Source organism: Drosophila novamexicana, unplaced genomic scaffold (assembly GCF_003285875.2).
Source record: "Drosophila novamexicana strain 15010-1031.04,08,12 unplaced genomic scaffold, DnovRS2.1 tig00001059-arrow-arrow-pilon, whole genome shotgun sequence".
Classification (NCBI taxonomy): domain Eukaryota; kingdom Metazoa; phylum Arthropoda; class Insecta; order Diptera; family Drosophilidae; genus Drosophila; species Drosophila novamexicana.
Window position 1 is genome coordinate 829,245 of NW_020824837.1, and position 22,328 is coordinate 851,572.

Below are 22,328 nucleotides of genomic sequence, written 5' to 3' on the forward strand. Positions count from 1 at the left end.
GCAGCTCCAGTGCTGTCAATTCAGCTTTATTCCAGCTAAAGTTGGCTATCTTTAGAGGTAGTCAGCGGGAAAGTATTGAAGTTTGAAATTTATATTAGCTATTTTATGACATTAGTTAACCAATTCAGCTATTTTTAGCACTTTCTAACACTTTCTTTAAAGCGTCAGCTGGCAACACTGGACAGATGCAATCATGCCAGAGAGTGCGAGAGCGAGAGTGAGAGTGAGAGGGATGCAAGATGAAATATAATCAACTTGATTATCTCATGCTCGTATTCAAACTAATATATTGGCTATCAGTGCGCGCTGGGATAAGGATTACCCCGTTGATAAGCAAACAGAGCGCAGCAGCAGCAGCAGCAACAGGGTGAGCCGAGGGGAGCATGCTGCAAGGGTGTTTTTATGCGATGAAAATGGACACACACACAGCACACACACACGCACAGCACATAGCACACCCAGCGAACGATGACAACCGACGACAACGTTCACAACGACGACGAAAAAGTTTTCTGTGTGATTTTGTGGGTTTGCGGCTTTTCAGTTGCCTCGCTGCCGGTTTCAGTTTCATTGGTAAAACGAAGCGCATGGAAAGCGGTTCCATGGCAGCTAAACGCGATTGTTAACGTGGCCACGAGCAGCGCTTTTCCGACTTCAAAAATCGCGCTAATTAACCACAAAGTAAAACTAAAAAAAAAAAAAATAATAATAAACAAAAATAAAAACACGGCGCATAAATGTTGCAATAAGGAGCTTTTTGCAGCTGCAGGCCATAAATTAAAGCCTTTCAGTTTTGTCGCTAAATAACAGACATATTTATTGCATATTTGTGGATATTTGCCGTTGATAACAAGTGTGAGCACTTTTCTGTTAATAACAAAAGACACATAAATAACAAAAAAAAAAAAAAAGAAAAAACTGCAGTCAAGCTCATGTTTAAATGTAAAAATAATAAAAATAATATTGCTCGTAATTTGTTTAAAAAACTAATTGGAAAATTTTGTGCCAATATGTGCACAAACTAGAAGCTTAATATGTTTAATATATATATTCAAAAAAGGAATATTAAAAGGAATATTAATGCAGCAGAGACTTTTGCTGTTTGAAAGTGTCAATCTTATGTTTTAAAATATCAAATGTTTTTTATGAAACATTTTTTAAAATTGTTTTTACTTTTGAAAGTTTTTAGAAAAAGGCTTGGAAGGGGAGTTTAAATGTAGATGTGTTAGCTTGTTTATCAGAATTCTCCGATTCTAACAACTTTTTGCCTTTGAACACTTTTGAAATTAATAAACTTAACAATTAAAAATATAAATTTATAATAAATTGTATATAAAATATAATAAAATAAAAAAAAAAAAATTAATAAAATATTAAAAAAAATAAAATGTTTATAATTAATATTTTCTAAAATTAATTAGAATTTATTGTTGTGACAGACAGATTTACTTGACCTACTGCTGGCAACGCATAAAAATGCCACTTAAAGATTAAGTGACAAAGTATTTAAATTAAATGAGTATGTTGTACGTAAACAAAAACTAATTGCATTAGGAGCCTTTTCGAAATCATAGTTACTATTTTAAACAGATGCTCATTAGCTGCCATTCAGCTATGTGCAAATGGTTCAATACTATAATTATATTGCCGCGTGACACTTGATAAATGACTTAACATGACAATTTATCTCGGCTAATTTGCATATTGCAATCTATTTGCAAATTTGTAATACAAATCGCTTTAAAGTGAGCTAGAGTCAACGATGCATGCTGCAAAATTCTATGCAAATCAATTAATCAATTAACTCTTAAACAAAGAATTGATTAATGCCTGTCTGCTGTTGGTCTGAAATATTACGCATACGCCCAGGTGCACGCCAAATATTTAACATGCCCAAACCCTTTTTCCTGGAAACCAAAAATAGTTGTTTTTGTTAAGTGCTCTCGACTTGGAGATACCCTGTTACAGGTAGTGTTTTCATAATATATATGCTGATATTATGAAAGAGTTTTTAAATTAATATTTGAATAAATATAATATATATACTAAGAACTGTAATATCAAGTATACCAAAATTTCAATATAAAATTGTGAAAAAGTCGAGTAAAACTTTTTATTTATTTGTATTTTTATCAAATACCAAGTATACTTAAATCTCAAAATAATATTGTGAAAAACAAAATTAATATGTGTATTTAAAATTTCAAGAGCAAATATACCAAGATCTCAAACTAATTTGATAAGGCTTAGTCTAAAGTTTCTAAGCATTGAAAGTGATAGGAAATTTGTTGACTTTGATTATTAAAATCATGAAAATTATAAATACGTTTCTATTTTCTAGAGAAATTACGAAAAATGCCTTTTAAGGCTTCTGAGTTTTATAAATTAATGTTTATCATTGCATTTAATACTCTCTGAATTATTTAAGGCTAGAAATAAAATTTAATTTAGAGTATAGCATATAGGAGACTGCATACCAAAATTTGTAGACCTTGGCACTTATTTACCAAGAGATCTTCAGCTTGATGAGGACAGTTAGACCAGGATTAAGGTTTCTTCTTCCAAGCTGTAACAATATACACTTTCGGCATATTTTTAAAGCAGGGTATATTCTTAATGGCAGTTTAAACATTTGAAGCAGTCACTAAGATTCTCGAGCTTTCAGAAAGCATAACAAACATATTTTCTTTAATTTTTGTTCTGTTTTGTTGCGACAAAAGTCGGCGAATTGTCTGCGATAGAAACAAAACAAACGACAGCGGCAACAACGCTGCTGGGAAGCGAGAAACTCTTGGATAAGTATTCAAAGTTGAAACAGTTGTACTTTGGCTTTGGCCAGCGTCGGTTGTCGGTGGTTTCTTTGCCGCTTGTCGGATGAACATTTCATGTTTATGGCGCTGCCTTTTTCGGGCGCAACAGGACGCACCTTAAAAAAATAATCGCGTCGCGTCGCGTCGCGTCGCGTCTCGCTGCTTATATCTAACCTTTAATTGGAAACCGAAAAAGAAATATACACATGTACATATATATAAAAGTAACAACTACCAACTGGCAGCTGGCAGCTGCGAGCCGCCAATTGGCAGTTAACAAAAGCCAGTCGGAGTCGGGAGTTGAAGTCCACTCACAAATTGGCAAGTGCGGGCTTGGAAGCCGGCTTTGTGTCAGTCGTTGGCGCTGCTCAGTGTGTCAAATGTGTTGAACTTTAAAGTGGCTCCAGCTGAAGTTGAAGTGCTTAGCATAGACGCAGCCAGCTAGTCAGATAGTCAGCTAGTCAGCTAGTCAGTCTGGCTGTCAGTTTATCATTCTGTCAATTCATGCAGTCGCTTATCATGTTGTTTGACTTTGAGCCTCTTTTGAATTATGCTTTGCTATCTGCACATGGCCCAATGCCAGTTCCCTTCCCCCAGGCTTCTTTTTTAACATATTTCTTTTATTATCACACCTGCTTTGAATAGCTCAAAAGCACTTCCACTTGCCCCAGCTCCAAAGCTTTTAAAGAAACCCACTTCAAACCTGACTCGTGAGCTGCACATCCCGTTCGAATCGGAGCCAAAGAATTTGTTACTTTTTAAGCTGTCCAAAAAATTATCTTTTAAGTTGTCTGAACAATTATGTGCACGATTAATTTAATGAGAACAATTGATGCACAGCTGCGCCGAAGCTTTAATACCCTTTCTATCTGAGAGTTATTTAATCGGCTTATTATCAACTCAATTTCCTAACTGGGGTTTCAAAGGGGAATTCTTGACCGATCCTAACTGTTTAATACATACTTTTTTATTAGATTATAGCACAAAATAATATACTCATAAAATCTTCTAAGCATTGTAATAGTCAACTATTATTCGTTTAATCGTAATATTGTTATTAAAAAACTCATGTTTGACCAATCCCAACTATATTATATAGATATTGTCTGATATATTCAAAGCTTACGCTTGAGTTTTAAAGCAAAATCCACAAAAAACAAAATCCATCAAAATATATCATATAGTGATCCGATCCGACTAACGCCGAGCTATATACTACAAGCAACCAGGAGAATCATGTGTACCAAGTTTCACCTAAAGAGCTGCACTTAAAGCTTAGTTCAGATAGGCATAGATGGATATGGAAATAGAATATATGGATGTATATACGATATATACTCAGCCCACCATCTTGATCAAGAATCTGTTTACTTTACTAAATTCTTAGCTATCTGTTGCGTAACACATTTCATAACAAAATTATAAAACTATCTTAAAGCGTAGCCGAAAAAGTGTTTTTCAATTTAAAGATCAATTAAATGTGCCAAAATTGTGTTTGTTCAATGAGTTGGCAAAATTTGCGTGGACTATAACCAGGGGCTTGGCCGGACTTGGTCTGAGTTAAGACCCAGCAAGGCCCATATAAATACGAAACGAGTGTTAAATCGATTTGCCAAAAATAGCAAAGTACGATTTATAACATAGAAATTAATCTAAAAATATTGTAATACACAAAGGAAACGAAATTAAAAATAACAAAAAATTAATGCCCATTCTTTAATTGCAATAATCAGAAATTGTAGGCAAAGTCCCTTGAGAACTTGTGGAACTTTGCGCGGCCTTAAGTCTATGATAAATTGAATTGAGGAACGGGCGCCAGCGTAGCGAGGGGCGTAGAGGGGGGTTACGACTCGTGGGTGCTGCTATCAATAAAAATTAAAAAAAAAAAAAACTAATAACAAAAGCTGTCGAAAATTGTTGGAGAATTGTGGTGTAATTTTGTCAGTTATTATTAAATATTTGGATACGCTGTAAAGTGCTTGGAAAGGGGTATGCTGGTAGGAGAAAACATTTGGGTATAACAGTAAATTGTACGCAAATTAAATATATAGAAAATATTCCTTATCAACATCAAAGTATTATTCACATCTGAGCAAATACACAGACTTCAGAGACTATCAGAGCTAAAGCTAGAAAATTTGGTATGCGGCTTCTTATATACCCTAAGTACATTAAATTTAAAACAAAATTCAACTAGTGACAACAATATACCTTATCTCACCTTAGACTCAATTACAGAGTGTCTACTAGCGTGCAGCTCGTTATTTAATTTAAATTCCAAATAATTGCGATATTCAAACGAAGTTTGTTATTGATTTACCTACAGGGTAACCTAAAGTCGAGCACTTGTTTCATAGTTTTTGTTATTTGCTGTTTTGTTGATTTTTTTATCGCGTAGTTTTTGTTGTTGTCTCTTTTTGCACATTAATTAATAAATGTGTCTTTTATCAGTTTGTGATCAAAAGTAATTAAATGAGTGGAACGTGAAAAACATCAAAGAACACGCACACAAGCATACAAACACACACACACACAGACACAATGTGAAAAGTGCGTGAAAAAAGTGCGCGAGAAGAAGATAATTGTCAAGAGAATTAACAGTTACAATTATAAAACAGAGCAAACAATTTGCCAAGTGGCTGGACAAACATAAAACGCAGAGCCAGACGAAGAAGAATTCAAAACATAAATAACAACAAGAGCAACAACAACAACAACACGATAAGAACAAAGCTGCGACTGCGAACAACTTCTTTGCAGAGCTGCGCGAAGGTAAGCAGCGCAGCAGCAGCAGCAGCAGCAGCAGATAAAATGGCGTTCAAGTGCAGCAGCGGCGTTGGGAGTACCGTTATTCTGGCTGCCATTGTTGTGCTGAGGCTGCACATCTGTTTGGGTAAGTGCGACAGAGATAGACATACCAATTGACTGTGTGTGAGTTTGTTTTTGTCTTTTCGTAATTGGAATACAAATGTTTGATCGTCGCATGCAAATGTCAACAATTAAATGTAAATATTTAATAGATAAGAGACTTGTGAAACCGACGACATATTGGGCATTCGCTCTGCCACATTTCTTGAAGCGAATTTTAAAGCTACAAATGTATCAATAAACGTTAAGTAGGAGGGAGAAGGAGGCAATTTGTTTGAGATATATGTAAGTGCTTAGAGCAATTGCTGGGCTTTTTTGGTGATTAGATCCGAATATAGAGCAAATAGAAAGAAAGGAAGATAGAGAGAGAGAGCGAGATATCAAGATAGAGTAAGGGAGATAGAAAATGAGAGGAGAAAAGAGAGCAGTTTAAACGATAAAAAGAATTTATGATATATGTAAATAGTCAATGTCAAAAAAGAAAGGTAAGGCAAGAGGAATAGAGAGAAGGAGAGAGAGAGAGTAAAGGAGAGGGGAATAGAGTAAACACGTGCACGATAGATAGAAACTACAATATATGTAAATGATCGATATCAAAAAGGAAATAAAGGTAGAGAGAGGGGGGGAAAGAGAGAAAAGAGGAGAAGAATAGAGTAATATGTGAACGATAAGAAGAATTTACGATATATGCAAATGATCGATATCGAACTCCTCACTTATCGAAGAAGATACAAGATACAATCTTTATTAGGCATAAATGAAATGGAATTGATGCAGTGCAACGCATAACAAGCCAATGCACTTATCTACAGTTAAATCGATTCAATGCATCCGCGAAGCAATCAATGATACCGCACACGCCCCCAGTTCCCCGCCCCCAGCGCACGCACGCTCAAGTGCGGACGATCATAAAAAAAAGCCAATTACACAAAATTAGTCGACGAGCAAATCAAATCTCACAGTTACGCAGCGTGGGAATGCAATTGCCGATGCAGATAATCGTTAAATCGAGTTACCTGAGAGGCACCGCCTTTCCCCGATGGCTTTTTTTATATGCAGCCTAATGGTATGCTCAAAGGTTCCGCATCTATTTTTATACCATTTTTTATGGGTCGCCCCTCACAGGTGTGAATCCTTCGATTTGACGGACAGTTTTGACATGTGAGTAAACGATATTGTGGGCATGGCCGGGTGCTGGCAGTCCAGCTGACGTGGGTGTGCGTGTGTGTGTATTATGAACACACCCAAATTAATTTCAACACACAGACACATAACAAATTTTTTGTGCTACCTTGAGGGTTGGAAGCATTGGACAGCTGACCTCAGTCAACCCCTCCATGCTGCTGTCTTTATCTCTGCCACATATTGACTCGCTCAGCTCGCTGCTATTTGCACTTGCAGCCAAGTTGAACGCACTGCGTCGTGACTGGGCACAGGGCCCGCCCGTCGACGCCGTCTCCCGCTCTCTCTGCCCGCTTCCAATCGACGGGTCAAAGGTGTCGAAATGCCCAACAGCTGCTTGCCAAAACGAAATAGTTAATGTATAAGAGAAGCAACAAAAAATGAATTTATACGAAATCAATTAAGTCAATAGGTGTGTGTTGTAACCCAGCCCCCCATCCCATCCCCCCCTGGCCCCGTCACCATTTAACTTCGTTTATTTTGCTCACAGCTTTTTTCGCATTTAAGTGGCCGTGGACGCTTGGCACTTGGCCCGGCATCTGCCCCGCCATTTAAGCGCCCCTCGCCTGCAGCCCCGTCCCCTTCCTGCACCCGCTTGGAGCTGTCTCACGGCTTTGATTAAATTGTTATAATTGTTTGGTATTTTTTTTTTTGTCTAGCCTGTCATCGGAGCTGCGCACGTGTTTTTTATAACATGACACGAACTGAAAATCTGTAGATCGAACACGAATTCAAGTAAAGCCTGAAAAACTAACAAAAGATTCACGGTTTCAATGAGTAGCTCGTCTTAAGCTTCGAGTCGTGAACTCTGTTCATGGGAAAAGTGAATCTACGGATTCAAGTCCGGCTTGCAGGCTTGCCACTAGTTAATTAATAGATTAACTACATTTAAATTATATAAAACTACCTCAGACTTTGCCTATTTCTATGTATTTATTTTTCACTTATATTCCGATTGTGGAAGTGAATTAACACATATTTGCCGTCTTATATCAAAAAGCTAATATGATAACTGAATTTAATATAAATATAACAAAATAATATAAAATATTATGGCCCATTGCTATGTATTTAAATTTCACATATATTCCGAATGTGTAAGTGAATTTTCTGATACAAGTGAAATCGCATCGATTTATTTGGTCCTTACAAAAATATCTGCAGACATACATATGTTGGAAAAAAGCTGCTATTCTAAAGTCCAAGCAATACAAAAGAATTATAATCGGATAAAACACGATCAACTTTCATATGAATAACATATTTCCACCCAGTTTCCACGATTGTGTGTGAATTTTTAATGTTTTTTGTTTCGGTTTTTGTAATATTGCAAGCTATCCCAAATATGATAATAAGATAGCCAAAGTAACTTGTCAAGCCAAACACTCAAGGCCTCTCTTGCCTAGCAATAAATTGATGTAGAGATTGTCAAAAAACAATAAAAAACACGAGCACAATTATGAGATCTGTCTGTCGCACCCAGATACGCCCCATAACAAATGCATTAACAGAGTCTGGCTGCAGACTGTGTTTTTGTTTTCTTCTGAGATTTCCATTTATAATGCGCTGCATTCAGTTTGTTGCTCCTGTGTGGAATATAAATTTGTATTAACAGCCACAGCGCACGTCATCTGAATAGTTACACGTCCAGTTTTAAGAGTAACATTTCTAATTAATTGCTCTAGCAAGCCGCTCTGTTAGATAAACACGATTTCAACTAATTGTAGGCTCCATTAATTAGTCGCCATAACTCGTCCGTTGACTATGACAAATATGCTCAGCTCTTTGGTGACAGTTAACAATTAGAGAGGGGCAAGCCCATCGATCACCTTTTAGGAGCAATATGTAATATGTGTGTGCTCCTATTCAAAGCGTCAGCTGTGTTTGCGTGTGTGAATAGTTATTCATTTCGCGCATACTAAATGCTGAATACGGAATACGGAATACTGAATAGTGTGAATAGACAAAGTCTTTCAAGTTCATTTGCAAATGCCGCGCACTCAAAGTGGATGTTGTTTTCCCTTTTTCATCGCCTGTCCAGCTCTCAATGCGACACTTCAAAGTGGAAACTGGCGGAAAAGCGACAAATGCGACTCCAGGGCGATAAGCAGATCAATTAAATGCGTATACCCTACAAGAGTAGCTACTGGGGCATATAAATAACATACATTACACAATGTTTCCTCAAATAAAAAAGGAAGAACTTTTTAACCAAGCGAGCCTTAAAGCTGCGAGTTGATTCACATTGTAAGCCGAACCAGCAACAATTTCTCATAAAATAATTGTATAAATATTTATAAAAAATAATAATATAAATACAATCATTCAACATTTGTCAAGTGGAGAACTCGGCAACAATCGATTCGATTGTTCACGGTCTGCTTATTTGATATTCAATTTGTCCTGACAGACAGACAAAGGAGGAACGCAGGAAACAAGCCCAGCAATTGGATGACACACCACAAACATAAAGTTATTATAAGTACAGATGGAGTGAAAGTGTGCTGAGACAAACGAAACGAATTTCATAATGTGGCAAGAACCGAAGCCAAAAGACAATCAACCAACAGAAGAGGCCAAAGCCAAAGCCTAAGCCAATAGCAGAAGTTCTGAATGCCAAGCTAAACACAAGTAACAAAGACTCTCCAGTTCGAGTTGCAGGGTTCGTATGAGTAATGAAAAATATGAAAAGAAAAAATGAGTGCTCGACTAGGAGATACCCTCTAACCAGCTGAGAGTTGAGGTAGCAGGCATTCAAACTGTTTTCTACTTCTACTTCCCTTGGCCTTTTGTTCCAGAGAGTTTGAGATATCCAAAAAGAAAGTGGGGCTCATCTGTGTAAGCTACTCGAGAAACAACATACTTAATACTACATACTCCAGCTCTTAGACTCTCTGAGATAAGTGGAAAAAATTGGACTAAAATGCTAAATCTATCGATTTCCTATTCTGTGGGATCAGACAGATTGAGAGACATTCATGGCCAGCTCGACTCGGCTGCTTATCGAAACACAGCTTCCAGCTTCTGTGTGTCACAAACAGCAACCAGTATACCCTATTGAGACATTTGCTACAGGGTATTAAAAAAGAACACAATGGGTGGAAAAAACATTTGACACACACGCAGACAGAAAAACAACTGTGACAAAGATAAAGTTTTCATTACACAGACGGCAAAAGCGAGGAAAAACCGAGCTACAAAAAATATATATGAAAATAAAAACTAATGTCCGGATGCTGTGTGGAAATTTCGCTCGCAAATGACTCACGGCAGAAAGGACAACGCACCCAGGGGGGAAGGCGGAAAAAAGCGCGTAAAAAAGGTACAAAAACAAAAAAGGACAACAAACAAACGAGGCAAACAACTGAACGACCTAATTCGATGCAAAGTCAATTAATTTGTGCAGATTAATTAGTTAAGTCGAAACTAGTTGACATCGGGCCGCGCCTCAATTACAGTTTTTAGTCTCCAGTTACCAGGAACCAACCACCCCCCCCCCCCCGCACTCCCTTTCCCCTACGCTTCCGTGCTCGTTGTGGCCAAGTTCAGGTACGAGCCGTCGTAATGGCCAACTGCTGCTGTTGACTCTGCTGTCATTAGCGTGTCCAATCATCCACCCCCAAAACTCGCTCCTCTTGGCCAAAGTCGGTTGACTTTTTAATGCGCCATTCGTTCCTTTTAATTGTCCTTGCTGATAGATAGTCCGGTTTTTCTTTTTTTCTACCACTATTTAATGGCTGTTGACTTTTGGCTCGCGTTTGTGACACCTCCCCAGGGTTAGATAGCGATTCGTAGCGAGATTTTTAAGCGAAGCTCAAGTTGCATTTAAGGATTAAAGTCGGTTTTGGCTGATTGTGCCACACTTTGCCGGTGATTTTTATTATTTTAAGCTGATTATATTGAGGTAATCAGTTGGATTATAAAGTATCTTAAGTACAATTATGTTGTATTTAAGGAGAAAAGTGGCAAATGAGTCCTGGGGAGTTGTCCAGCAATTAGTTCGAAGAACTTGTTGAATTGTAATTCCCAAGTGGTTCTAACGTTGGCTCGCATTATAGAACGCAGTGTGTAGAAAAATCATGGAACTTATATGGAACTTTTATCTATAGATTTTTACAAAATCCAACAAAATGAACTAATACTTTTCTAGAAGAATGTTCTGCATGGATGAGAAATATTATATATCAACATATCCCGCCATATAGTTACAATAAATTGTAAACTTATTTTCTCGCAGTTTTTCGTGAATGCCTTTCTTTGCACTTCCGTTTAATTTGCTTTTTTTTAATCAAATTGGCAACCTGCAGCGCCACAAAAGTTTCCATAACTGCCACAGTCATTTTCTATATAACCATAAACAAACCATTTCGAGAGCAATGCAAACAAGAAACTGTTGCTAATTGGATGTACAAAATGCCTGCTAACTAAATACCTGTCATATTTATGGGCAACAGAAATAGTTATCATATGTTTGTCGAAGATTAAATACCCTTGCCAAGATGAGTATATGAGAATTGCTAAATTCAAAGTGCCATGATATAGTGGACAGTCATACAAGCGTTTTGGACATATCTAACTAAAAGATGAATCTTTCCATGGGTTTACTTTACAATCGAGAGATTACACATTGGGGATAGTGTATTGTAGAGGGATTGTTATGATATGATAGTCATATACTATTAGAATAGGGGACAAATGTACTTCCAATTAGAAAATTATGGATACATCTGATTGTTTTCTTTCAAGTTAATAGATAACGCAGAACAACAGATGTTGGTATATTGACTCGGCTATTGATTAAGTTAGTTAAGAATATCTATATATATATATATATGCCTGATTTACTTAATAACAAAATCAAAAGACCCTCTTGAAGGGTATAAAAAAGAGGCAACCAAATGTAGACATAGCTGCCAAAGCAAAGATGATGCAGGAAATCAGCGAAATTTACTTATATACTCACAAGTACTCATGCTCAAACGAATGAGTGCGAATGAGTATGTTCGAGTATGAGTATTATGAATTATGAACCATTTCATTACAATTGCTGACGCTCAGGCATGCGAAATATGCTGATAAAATATGTAGATGATATGTTGGAGCCGTGCGACAACTCACAGACACGCATTTATAATGACATTTTAAATGCTTTGAGCGGGATGTGCGAAGGGCATTACGTCCCAAGAATGGCGTCAGGCCACCCTCATCCGGTTTCTAGTCCTGTTCGCGTCCTTGGCGCTCTTTAAACGGAACACAATCCAGTCACGAAATATTAATACTGTCAATCAAATATATATATGCGTGTGTGCTCGAGGGGAATTATGCTTAGTTGGGTGGGATTTGTGGACATAATACCAATTGCTTGGGATAAGGCGGCGCCAGTTCTGTTTATGAGACCAAGCGACCAGTTGGAACATGATAAAGTGCCTGCTCCTTGACTAAGAACTAAATGAACTGCAAATATATTAAGTACTTGAGAGTTTTCCTATACTTTTAATATTTATGGAGTTTGCGTGGGAATGGAAGTTTTTTAAAAAGGAGGTCACGATATGCCCTGAAACTAGTTTTGCAATAAATTATCAATCCAAATAATATATAGTTGACTATGAAACATAGCTAAGCATAAGACTTGTTGAATATGATCTTAAGTCAAGGGATACATAGAAAAGTCGAATATTAAACATAGTTTTTATAAAACATAGTTGGATATGATCTTAACTGATGGACTTAAAATGTGGATAACCTTCTTCACTTCAGTCAGCAATTTCGAGACTGAAAGATTCAACTCTTTATGGTAGGTTGCTCAAAAAACTCTGAAGGTTTCTTATAAGAATATTTGAGTATTACCCATATTTAATTTCTAATCTTATCTAATGTAACTTGTGTTCTTTAAATTAGTTTTTCATTTCTTTAAACCCTCCTGAAACTAATGTTTCGTAAATTTTACTATATTTTGCGACATTTACCAACACTTTCAAGTTCTTTTGTGGTTAGACAATACTGGAATCTAATTGAAAGAAAAACTTATTATTAAGAGAGGAAACTTTGTGTGTCTATACCCTATAAATTCACATTGAAAGGTTGTATTAAACTTTTTGATAGGTTTTTGGCACTTTCGGCAGAGATTAGATGGGCGAAGTTTCAAGTCCGAACTGCTTTATTTTTTATTACATTTCTAGAACTCCTCTTCTTTTATTTTCTTTGCAAAGTTTTCCCCATTTCCAGCTAAATTCCATTACAAATTTTCACGCTCCTGCTCTGATTGGGCTACAGAAATTCCCAAACTAACCCCCATTTTCCGGGCATGCACCCATTTAACCACTTACTATTTTCACCCCGTAAATTGTTCTAATTATATTCGTAGAAAACCTTTGCTACCAATTATGCATTCAATTGTATTTTTCCGCTAACAAAACAGTGTTCATTTTTTTTCTATAATGTTTGTTTTTTGTTGCTTATCACAAAATCAATACGCGATGACGCGGATACTTCAGTTAGGCGAGGGCGGGGGATGGGGGATTGTGTGGGTAGGTTTTGATAACCCATATGCTAATAACTAATATCTGTATTATATTTATTTATGGCTTGTATTGGACATGAGCGTATGCAAGCACACGACCCAATAACAACAGCAACAACAACAACTAGGGGCGTCATTAGCAGGAAAAATCTTATCAAATTACGCATACGCCGTGTTGTACGCATGAATTGGGCTGGGATTTAAAGCCATCCCCCGCATTTGGACGTCTTCTTATTGAGGTCAATGCGAGCTTAATAAACTACATTCATAATTTTTATGAGTTTGTTGATGAGAATAATGGGTAAATACTCGAATCTCTTGATTTGAGTATTAGGGTGAAGCCAGCACAAATAAAGCAGGGGTTGACTGCACTTGTTGTTGTTGTTGTCTGGAGGGGGCGGGGTGGCTTTTCGGACAGGCGACTCTTACTTAAATTCCACTTGTGGACGCCACACTTTGGGCCATTTGTTTGCCACAATCAGAGGAATTAGTGCACTCAGAGAAATATTGTGAACTTATTTTAAGTCCAGAATTCCTTGAACATAATATTATATCTAAGAGATTGTGCACTCTTAAATGATTTCACACTTGATTCGAGCACGAAATTCTTGAACTAAGAATTTGGAATTTTTTACGAAGCATAATTCAATGAAAAGAAATCATTCTAACTATTCCATCTAGAATGGGTTATAGCCTTATTCTCCAAGTGTATAATTTTGCCATTGATTGAATTCTTGTTTTTCGTTTCCCCCTTGCAGCTCTGGATGTTTATTTTCCCACCACGTCCGTGAAATTCAAGCTGCCCATCAATGAGGAGTCGGAGAGCATATTCTCGAAGATACCGCTGGCCCAGTTTCAAGTGTTGCGCATGGACAACAATCAGCCGGCGTCGGAGTATATATACAATCTAGAGGAGAATCCGCTGCTGCGCATCAATGCCAGCTCCGGTGAGGTGTACATGCGCACCGATTATAGTATGATCAACGAAAGCGTTAAATATGTGCTGACCGCCTTTCCGCGCCACCAGGAGGAGTCCTCCGCGGAGCAGCAGCAGCTGTTGCAGCAGGTGGCGCATCTGACACTGGAACTGCTGCCGCAATCCCTAACCGATTACTGCGCGGAGCTGGAGCACATATGCTTCTGGACGGGCGCGCACTATACCATTGCCGAGACCACGTCGCAGAGCCGGCACAGCTTTGAGCCCGTGCTGATTGGTGCGCTAAATTCGCGCGCCGCCAAATATCTGTGTCCGCATCGCGCCGTCGAGTATGCCCTGAAGGCGGGCAGCGCACACTTCGCCCTCAAACAGAATCGTTTGTACACCAAACAGCCTCTGGATCACGACGAGCTGAACGGACTGCAGGCACGGGCTGGCCAGCTGCTGGCCACGGTCAGCTGCACGGTGAAGCTAACCGGGCAGGAACAGCGCCAGTTCTGGCGCAGCTACAATATCACGTTGCTGGATCGCAACGACAATGGGCCCCATCTGCAGGAGCGCCAGCCGCACTTTAACTTCCACCTGGAGCAGCCCTACTTTAAGGCGGTAAGTGTGTGTGTGTTTGGCTCGAAGAGTTCCAGACAAACGTCTGGACGCTGTCTACGCTTGGGCTGGGTGCGGGCTTTATTGAATTCGCGCTTGATAAACGCCCGCAAGACACGCAAGCGGCGACCCTCGCCCCACTCCCCTCTCCCAAAACAGAATAAGCCACCCAACGGGCAACCCAGTTTCCCATTATTTGGCCATTAGGAAGTCTGGCGGTTGGTTCGTTCCTTCATTTCCGTAGCTCATCATTAAAACGCGTAACTTTGTAGCAGCTTTTATGATTGCGGCACGCAGCCAGTGTTGTCAAATGATGCTAAATGCAGGCCAGAATAGCTAAAATTAGCTAACTTATTCTACGGCCCTGAGTACCCAAAAAAGTAGCTAAATCAGAAATAAAATAGACTGCTTTGCAGGCAGCTGCAAGTGTAAATCTCTAAAAATATCCAAAAATTAGCTAGAAAATAGCTAAATGTACAACACTGCTCGCTGGGTGTCAAGTGAGTCGGGTTTTGCCCCTTAAAGCTGCTACGCTTTAAGTTCGCTGCGGGCCGAAGGCTCAAATTATGTTGTCATGTTGCGGGCAAGTGGCCAGAGTCAGCGCGTAGCCAAGCCTATTCCCGGGACGCCAAAACTATGTCATTTAGTTGTTAGTTAGTTGCAAGTAATTGCTCAACATCCTTAAAATAAGTACTATATAAAATGAAGCAACTAAGTGTGCTCGACTGGGGGATACCCTAAACTGAAATTTCCTCACGTTTCCCCACACTATTTATGGCAAAAGCAGTGTTGATTAACTTCGGTGCTTATAGTCCGATCTATATGAAATTTTCCGAGCTTAAATATGACAAAGAAAAGTGTGTAAATACCCAAGCACAATGCTTTGCCTTTTTTTAAATTTTAGGACCTGGCATCCAAAGAAACAAATATTCTCGATCTATATATACTATACATAAGCTTGACCCATAATGTTTTAGTTATATCTAAAATAGTTTGTCAATATTTCACTCCTTCTCAACAAGTTGTTGCTGCCTTCTGTCTACTCAAATTCACCGAAAACTAATATACCCTGTTTACCCGATTTTTCAATGGATTCGGGGTGCAAAATTAAAATGTCACCAAAGTTGAGCCATTACAAAATGTTGTACTTAATTCGTATTTAAATTAAGTATTCAGCACTTGGCTATAATATTATATGGGCGTAAAAGTTCTCTAATTTAATGTTTGCGCCCAAATTAACAGCCAACTATGAAGTCAGGCAATGGATGTTGTTGGGTGTGTTCCAGCGGCAATAGAAATAATTGTTGACAGGTGTTTGGAATTTGTGTCGAAGAGTCAAGGGGCTCAAACTGCTTTCTTATTCAAAGGTTGTACTCTTTAATGCCAACTAGCTTTTAACTTTGACGCGTAGGTGCTAAAATAGGAAATGTATATATTCGAGGAACATCAATTTAAATCAACAAAGACCCTTCCCAAATTTTAGGTATTGCTCAACTTAAAGTTCAAACTTATTTCTTATAAAACGGACATTCATTTACAAACCCAAGTAGCTGATAAGTTTAACAGGTAGATGGTGAGGTGTAGAAAATTGAAAGGGAATAGAGTGGAGCTCAATCAATCAAGACCCTTTCCTAACTCTCCCTGCTCAAGGCCTTGCTTAAAGACTTCTTATAATACAGACATCAAAGCCCAACTAGCTTTTAAATTTATTAGGTAGATGGTAAATTGTCAAGTGCAGATATTTGTAAAGGAGAAGACAGCAGCTTTTACACCTCCTACTGAAACTCAACTAAGGCCCTGCCATAACTCTCCCTGTTCAAGGCCTCAAGGCTCAACTCTAGTGCCTTAGCCCAAAACCAGTTAGGAGCTGTTGCCAGCACAAAATGGTTTTATAAACAGGTTAGCTTCCATACACTAGGGGGTCGTTTTCCAGTTCCAAGTACGCCCACAGCAAATGTCAGCTCCCCAAGGTGTTAACCGTAGTCCTTCCTTAGCCCCAATTGCTGACCTTGTGCATAAAAACTAGATAAAATGCTAATGAAGCTAACCGGGAGCAGCTGAGTTCCTTTGAGACAAGCTAGAGGTCACTGGGAGCGGTCCACGTAGCATTTAATTATCGCGGGTCAGTTAATGTGAATGCTAATCCAGTTGAAAAAAAAAAACCCTTCCATTCCATCATTGCAGGAGGAGCTGGTGGGCGAGAAAATCATCTACCTGGACAAGGACACGCTGGCGGCAAATGCGCATCTGAACTATGCCATACTTAATGATAAGCTTGGACTGGTTCAGCCCGATTGTCACGCCTACGAGGCGGATCACACTGGCAGGCCGCACACCATCATTAGCTGCCGTAAGTCCAACAAAAGAGTCTCGCTCTCTCTATACCATTTTGTATGCCCTTGCAGAAGGTAATTTAAATTTTTCATTGTTCTATCAAACTTCAATCATTAGACAAATTCCGTTCACATCAACGTGCTCTATCATAAAGACGCGAAAGGGAGAATCAGATCAAAATGAGTTTTATGTAGAAAACCTTTCTGTTTTTCAAAGTATCCAAGCTCCACTTTCTCCGTTCTTCACCATCTCTTAACCAAACTCAGCAAGAGCTTTACTATGCTTCTGGCATATCTACAATTCAGTAATTAATGTTTCTGCAAGGGTAATTGATCCTCGGCGTGCCGAATATAGCTCCTTGCTCCTGTTCCTTAATAAACTTAATTCCGGGCTCGTTTTTCTCTAGAGCTGCGCTTTGCCCGGAACGGAGTGCTGCGCCAGGAGCCGTACTGCTTTGATATGCAGGCCCGGGATTTGACCATTCAATCGCCAAATGTAACGAATACGGCGACGGCGCACATCTGCCTGCACGTGGACACGAGCCAGCTGCACGAGAGCGACCAGGAGCGACCGCAGGCGCTGCCGTTGCGTGTGCGCCAGCAGCGCATCTTTGACAGCGCCGGCGAGCTGCTGCACACGGATTTGGCCGGCCGGCGACGGCTGAGCGTTGACTACGAGAAGGATGTGTTTGTGCATCGCGCGGCCGCCGCCTTTTATCGCGTGGCACACCCGGATAACTTTGTGGAGCTACTGCGAGCGCGCGGCTGGCGTTTTGCCCTCGCCGAGGATCGCAGCGGCGCCTTCGGACTGACCGAAACGGCGGGCATTGTCTATGTGCGCGATGCTCTGGCGCTGGAGCATGCACCGGAGACGGTCTACTTTCTGAACGTAACCTGGTTGGATGCGGAGAAGCAGCCGCATGCGTTTGTCATCAACGTGCACCTGGTGGAGGGCAGGCCGGCGAATGCTAATTGTGAGCTGCGTCTGAAGTCGCGCTCGCAGACCTGCGCCCAGGTCAAGTATCAGACGCAGTGCGTCAAGTTTTGTGGCCTGGCCACCAATGGCGGCGCGTGCGTCTGGCGTGGCACCAGCTCGGCCATGTTTGGGCGCAACTATGGCTCCTGTGTGCCGGACGCTCGCTACTGTCCGGATCATGTGTGCGATGCGCTGGAGGAGCTGAATCCGCATGCTTGTCCGCAGGATTGCACGCCCGCCGCCCGTATTGTGGGCCCGCACACCACCAATGATAATGGGCGTGGCATACTGAGCGGCTCCGGCACGTGCCTCTGCGAGGACAATGGCAAATGCAGCTGCGCTCCGCTGCCCGACGAGGACGAGGTAAAAACGCGACGCCAGCGCAAGCGCAAAAATGAAACGGAACCGGAGCTGGTCAGTGCCACGCCCGTGCAGGTGGTGCAGGGCAGCGAACAGCAGGATCCGGATCAAGATGCACTGGCGCTGGGCGTACTGCATTTGGCGGGCATGGAATGCAATCGCTCCTGCTTGTTGGTCGTCATCAGCTGCCCACTGCTCTTTGTGCTATTGCTTCTCTGCCTGCTGCTCTCGCAGCGCAAGCTCTGGCAGCGCAAGCTGGGCAAGCAGTCGGCCACGCCGGGCAACAAGCTGGCGCTGCCGCCCAACCTCGAGGCACTGGGCGGCGATGGGGATCTGCCGCTGATGCCGCTGCATAGCGGCTTCAAGTTCGAGAGCGCCGACGCCAAGTGGGAGTTTCCGCGCGAGCAACTGCAGCTGGACACGGTGCTGGGCGAGGGTGAGTTCGGTCAGGTGCTGAAGGGCTATGCCACACAGATAGCCGGGCTGCCCGGCGTCACCACCGTTGCCGTGAAGATGCTCAAGAAGGGCGCCAATTCGGTGGAGTACATGGCCCTGCTCTCGGAATTCCAGCTGCTGCAGGAGGTCTCCCATCCGAATGTGATCAAACTATTGGGCGCCTGCACGCAATCCTCGGAGGCACCGTTGCTTATTATAGAGTATGCCCGCTACGGATCGCTGCGAAGCTATCTGCGGCTCAGCCGGAAGATCGAGTGCGCCGGCGTCGATTTCAGCGACGGCGTCGAGCCTGTCAATGTCAAGATGATGCTGACCTTTGCCTGGCAAATATGCAAGGGCATGAACTATCTAACCGAACTGAAGGTGGGTAAACTTTTCGACATGACTGGGTTGGGGTATGCAGGTGGGAGTACATAGAGAACTGGGTAAGTTAAGGGGTTGAATGTAATAAGGGGTATGCATGGTAGGTTAAAAAAAAAGATTAAGCTCCTAGACATTGGGTAAGGGTAACCTAGGATTACCCAGACGACTAGTATACTCTGAGGTTAGTAAGCAGTGTGAAGGGAAAAGGTTGGTTGGGTAAGCTTCTAAGCATGATTCGCTTGGGTTAAGCAGGTGAGATTATCCAAAAGTCTGGTGGGAAGAAGGATTATTATGATTGGGTTAGCCTAAGTCGGGCGCACAAGTAAATTGTCCGTGTGTTGCGCCTGTGAGATTCGGCTAAGAAAAGAAAGATATTCCAATTAAGTTTCGCACATGGTCTGCGCCTTGGACATTTTTCCAAGCGGTTCACTAAAGGACTTCGAACAGTCCGGGTCATAGGAGCCTAGTCCATTGCGTCCAGAATGGGGTTGCTATTGATACTTTCCTGCTGATACTTCTCTTTTTTAGCTGGTGCATCGCGATTTGGCTGCACGCAATGTGCTACTCGCCGATGGCAAAATATGCAAGATCTCCGATTTTGGACTGACGCGCGACGTCTACGAGGATGATGCGTATTTGAAGCGCTCCAGAGATCGTGTGCCCGTCAAGGTGAGTCGCCCACAAGAGCTGTTTCACCATACATGCCTAATACATCTATATATCTTTCTCTTTTGCCAGTGGATGGCACCGGAATCTCTGGCGGATCATGTGTACACCAGCAAATCGGATGTCTGGGCATTTGGTGTGCTTTGCTGGGAGCTAATTACATTAGGCGCCTCTCCATATCCCGGCATAGCGCCACAGAATCTCTGGTCCCTGCTCAAAACTGGCTATCGCATGGAACGTCCAGAGAACTGCTCCGAGGCTGTTTACTCCGTGGTGCGCACCTGTTGGGCTGATGAGCCGAATGCGCGACCCTCATTCAAATACCTTGCGGCGGAGTTTGAGAAGCTGCTGGGCAACAACGCCAAGTACATTGAGCTGGAGACGAATGCCGTATCCAATCCGATCTACTGCAGCGATGAGGCGGCGCTCATGCCCAGCCAGGAGGTCGTTGAGCAGCTGGGCGAGCCGGAGTCACTGCAGCATCTGTGGTCGCCGCCAAAGATAAACAGCTACGAGCAGGATCTGGCCAATAGTCGCGAGGAGTCTGTAACAGAATTTCCGACGGCAGCGACGTCAGCAGTTGCCCCACCCGGCTACGATCTGCCGCGTCCATTGATCGAGGCCCGCACCACGGAGCAGGTTCTGCGTTATGAGAACGATTTGCGCTTTCCGCTCAACATACGCAAATCGAGCTGTGCGCCCAGCTACAGCAACATGGCCAATGGCTGTGCCACAGCCCTGCCCGAGTATGCGGTGCCCGTGAAGCGTGGCCGCTCCTACATGGACATGACCAACAACACACTAATACCCGATAATCTCGATAATCGCGATTTTGAGAAGCATCTCTCCAAGACCATCTCATTTCGTTTCTCTAGCTTGCTTAATCTCAAGGAGCCCGAAACGCCCCAGCCACACGCCGAGGATGCCGTTTAAAGGTAGTCCTCAATTGAATCACTTTTTTCCCCAAAATTCATACACCATATTTTCTAATAGCGCCTGGTTTTTTAGTTCAAATTGTTTGTTAATTAGTTTTAATCCTATGTCTATCATAATTAGCTTTATAATGTTGCCAAAATTAACTCGAATACTCTGTTTACAGTGTGAAGCTTATGAGATTCTAAAATCGAATCTAGCCAAAAAGCTATAAATAATCCTTGCTATAATTTCATTCATCTTTAATGTGTTTTTTATATATTAAAAAAAAAAAAATTCCACAATTTCTCCAAAACCCATTTTCATAAATTTTTTATAGGGATTTAATTTTGTCAACGGATCAATTCCCGTAGCATCCAATAATTTTAGTGTACTCGGAAAATTACCAACAAATTTCCATTATTTATTTTTTACTAAATATTTTTCAAATTTTAGAAGAGTTTTGTTGCAGGCCTTAACATTCCAATACTATTTAACTTTATCTTTAACTTTCATCATTTTACAACACTGTTCCCTCTCCAATATATTCACACGCATGTTTCCCAATCGAAATATTTATGAACTTAAACTCTCCTAAGCTTTTGCCATATTTTTTTTAAGAGCTCTAGTTGCCTTTTGGACGAAAATTGGAAATTGAATCGCTAGTCTTAAGCTTTAAAGTAATAAAATAAAATAATGTATGTATATTTTATTAATATTAATTGCCTATAAAAGTATACGCTTCTTGTCGCAAATACACAAAAAGATCATGATTTTAGCTTTAAGCAAAGGAAATCAGAACATTTGCGTTGTGCAATTTCTAAAATACTTATTTTTGAAATTTTTTGAAAGTCACGATCATACCAAATATTAATAATTATTCAAAAGAACCTTTCAAATTTGCTTAAGATTTGCGCACAATAAACAATTTTAACGCCAAGTATTTCTAGCACCGTGCTTCAAGTTAGGCACTTGCTTATATATATACTATATATAAAGCATACAAAGATAAATTAGCCATAAGAAATTTGACCATTTGTACTTATTGATGTATATGCCAAAAACTAGACTGTATATAATATATTTATATAAATTTGTATGCCATTTCTATCTAATAATATCCAATATAAATATATATATAAATTTAAAAATTTGTCCTAATCTGTTAGAAATACGAAGCTGATCCAGTTTAGATCAAGAGTTAAGAGTACCACGAGAATTTCACATAGGTGAACTTTATCGTCGGACACACAAGCGGGACATCGCCGGTTCAAATCTAGCAGCAATTTGTATATATATATTTTTTTTATATTACATTTGTTAATAGTTAAATGTGGGCGAA

The 22,328-nt window shown here is 40.6% G+C and overlaps 1 protein-coding gene across 2 annotated transcripts; it reads left to right on the forward strand.

Annotated features, from left to right (window-relative positions):
• Window positions 1–557: 557 nt before the first annotated feature.
• On the forward strand, window positions 558–22,094 carry LOC115765981. Of its 2 annotated transcripts, none has more exons than XM_030709742.1 (7): window positions 558–681; window positions 5,262–5,703; window positions 14,139–14,923; window positions 17,105–17,270; window positions 17,661–19,408; window positions 19,937–20,077; window positions 20,147–22,094. In XM_030709742.1, the coding sequence occupies exons 2-7, from the start codon at window positions 5,622–5,624 to the stop codon at window positions 21,005–21,007; spliced, it is 3,783 nt and encodes a 1,260-aa protein (XP_030565602.1). In that variant the 5' UTR covers window positions 558–681; window positions 5,262–5,621; the 3' UTR covers window positions 21,008–22,094. The 2 variants fall into 2 exon arrangements, with proteins under 2 accessions (XP_030565602.1, XP_030565603.1); XM_030709743.1 differs by lacking the exon at window positions 558–681 and adding an exon at window positions 765–855.
• Window positions 22,095–22,328: the final 234 nt, after the last annotated feature.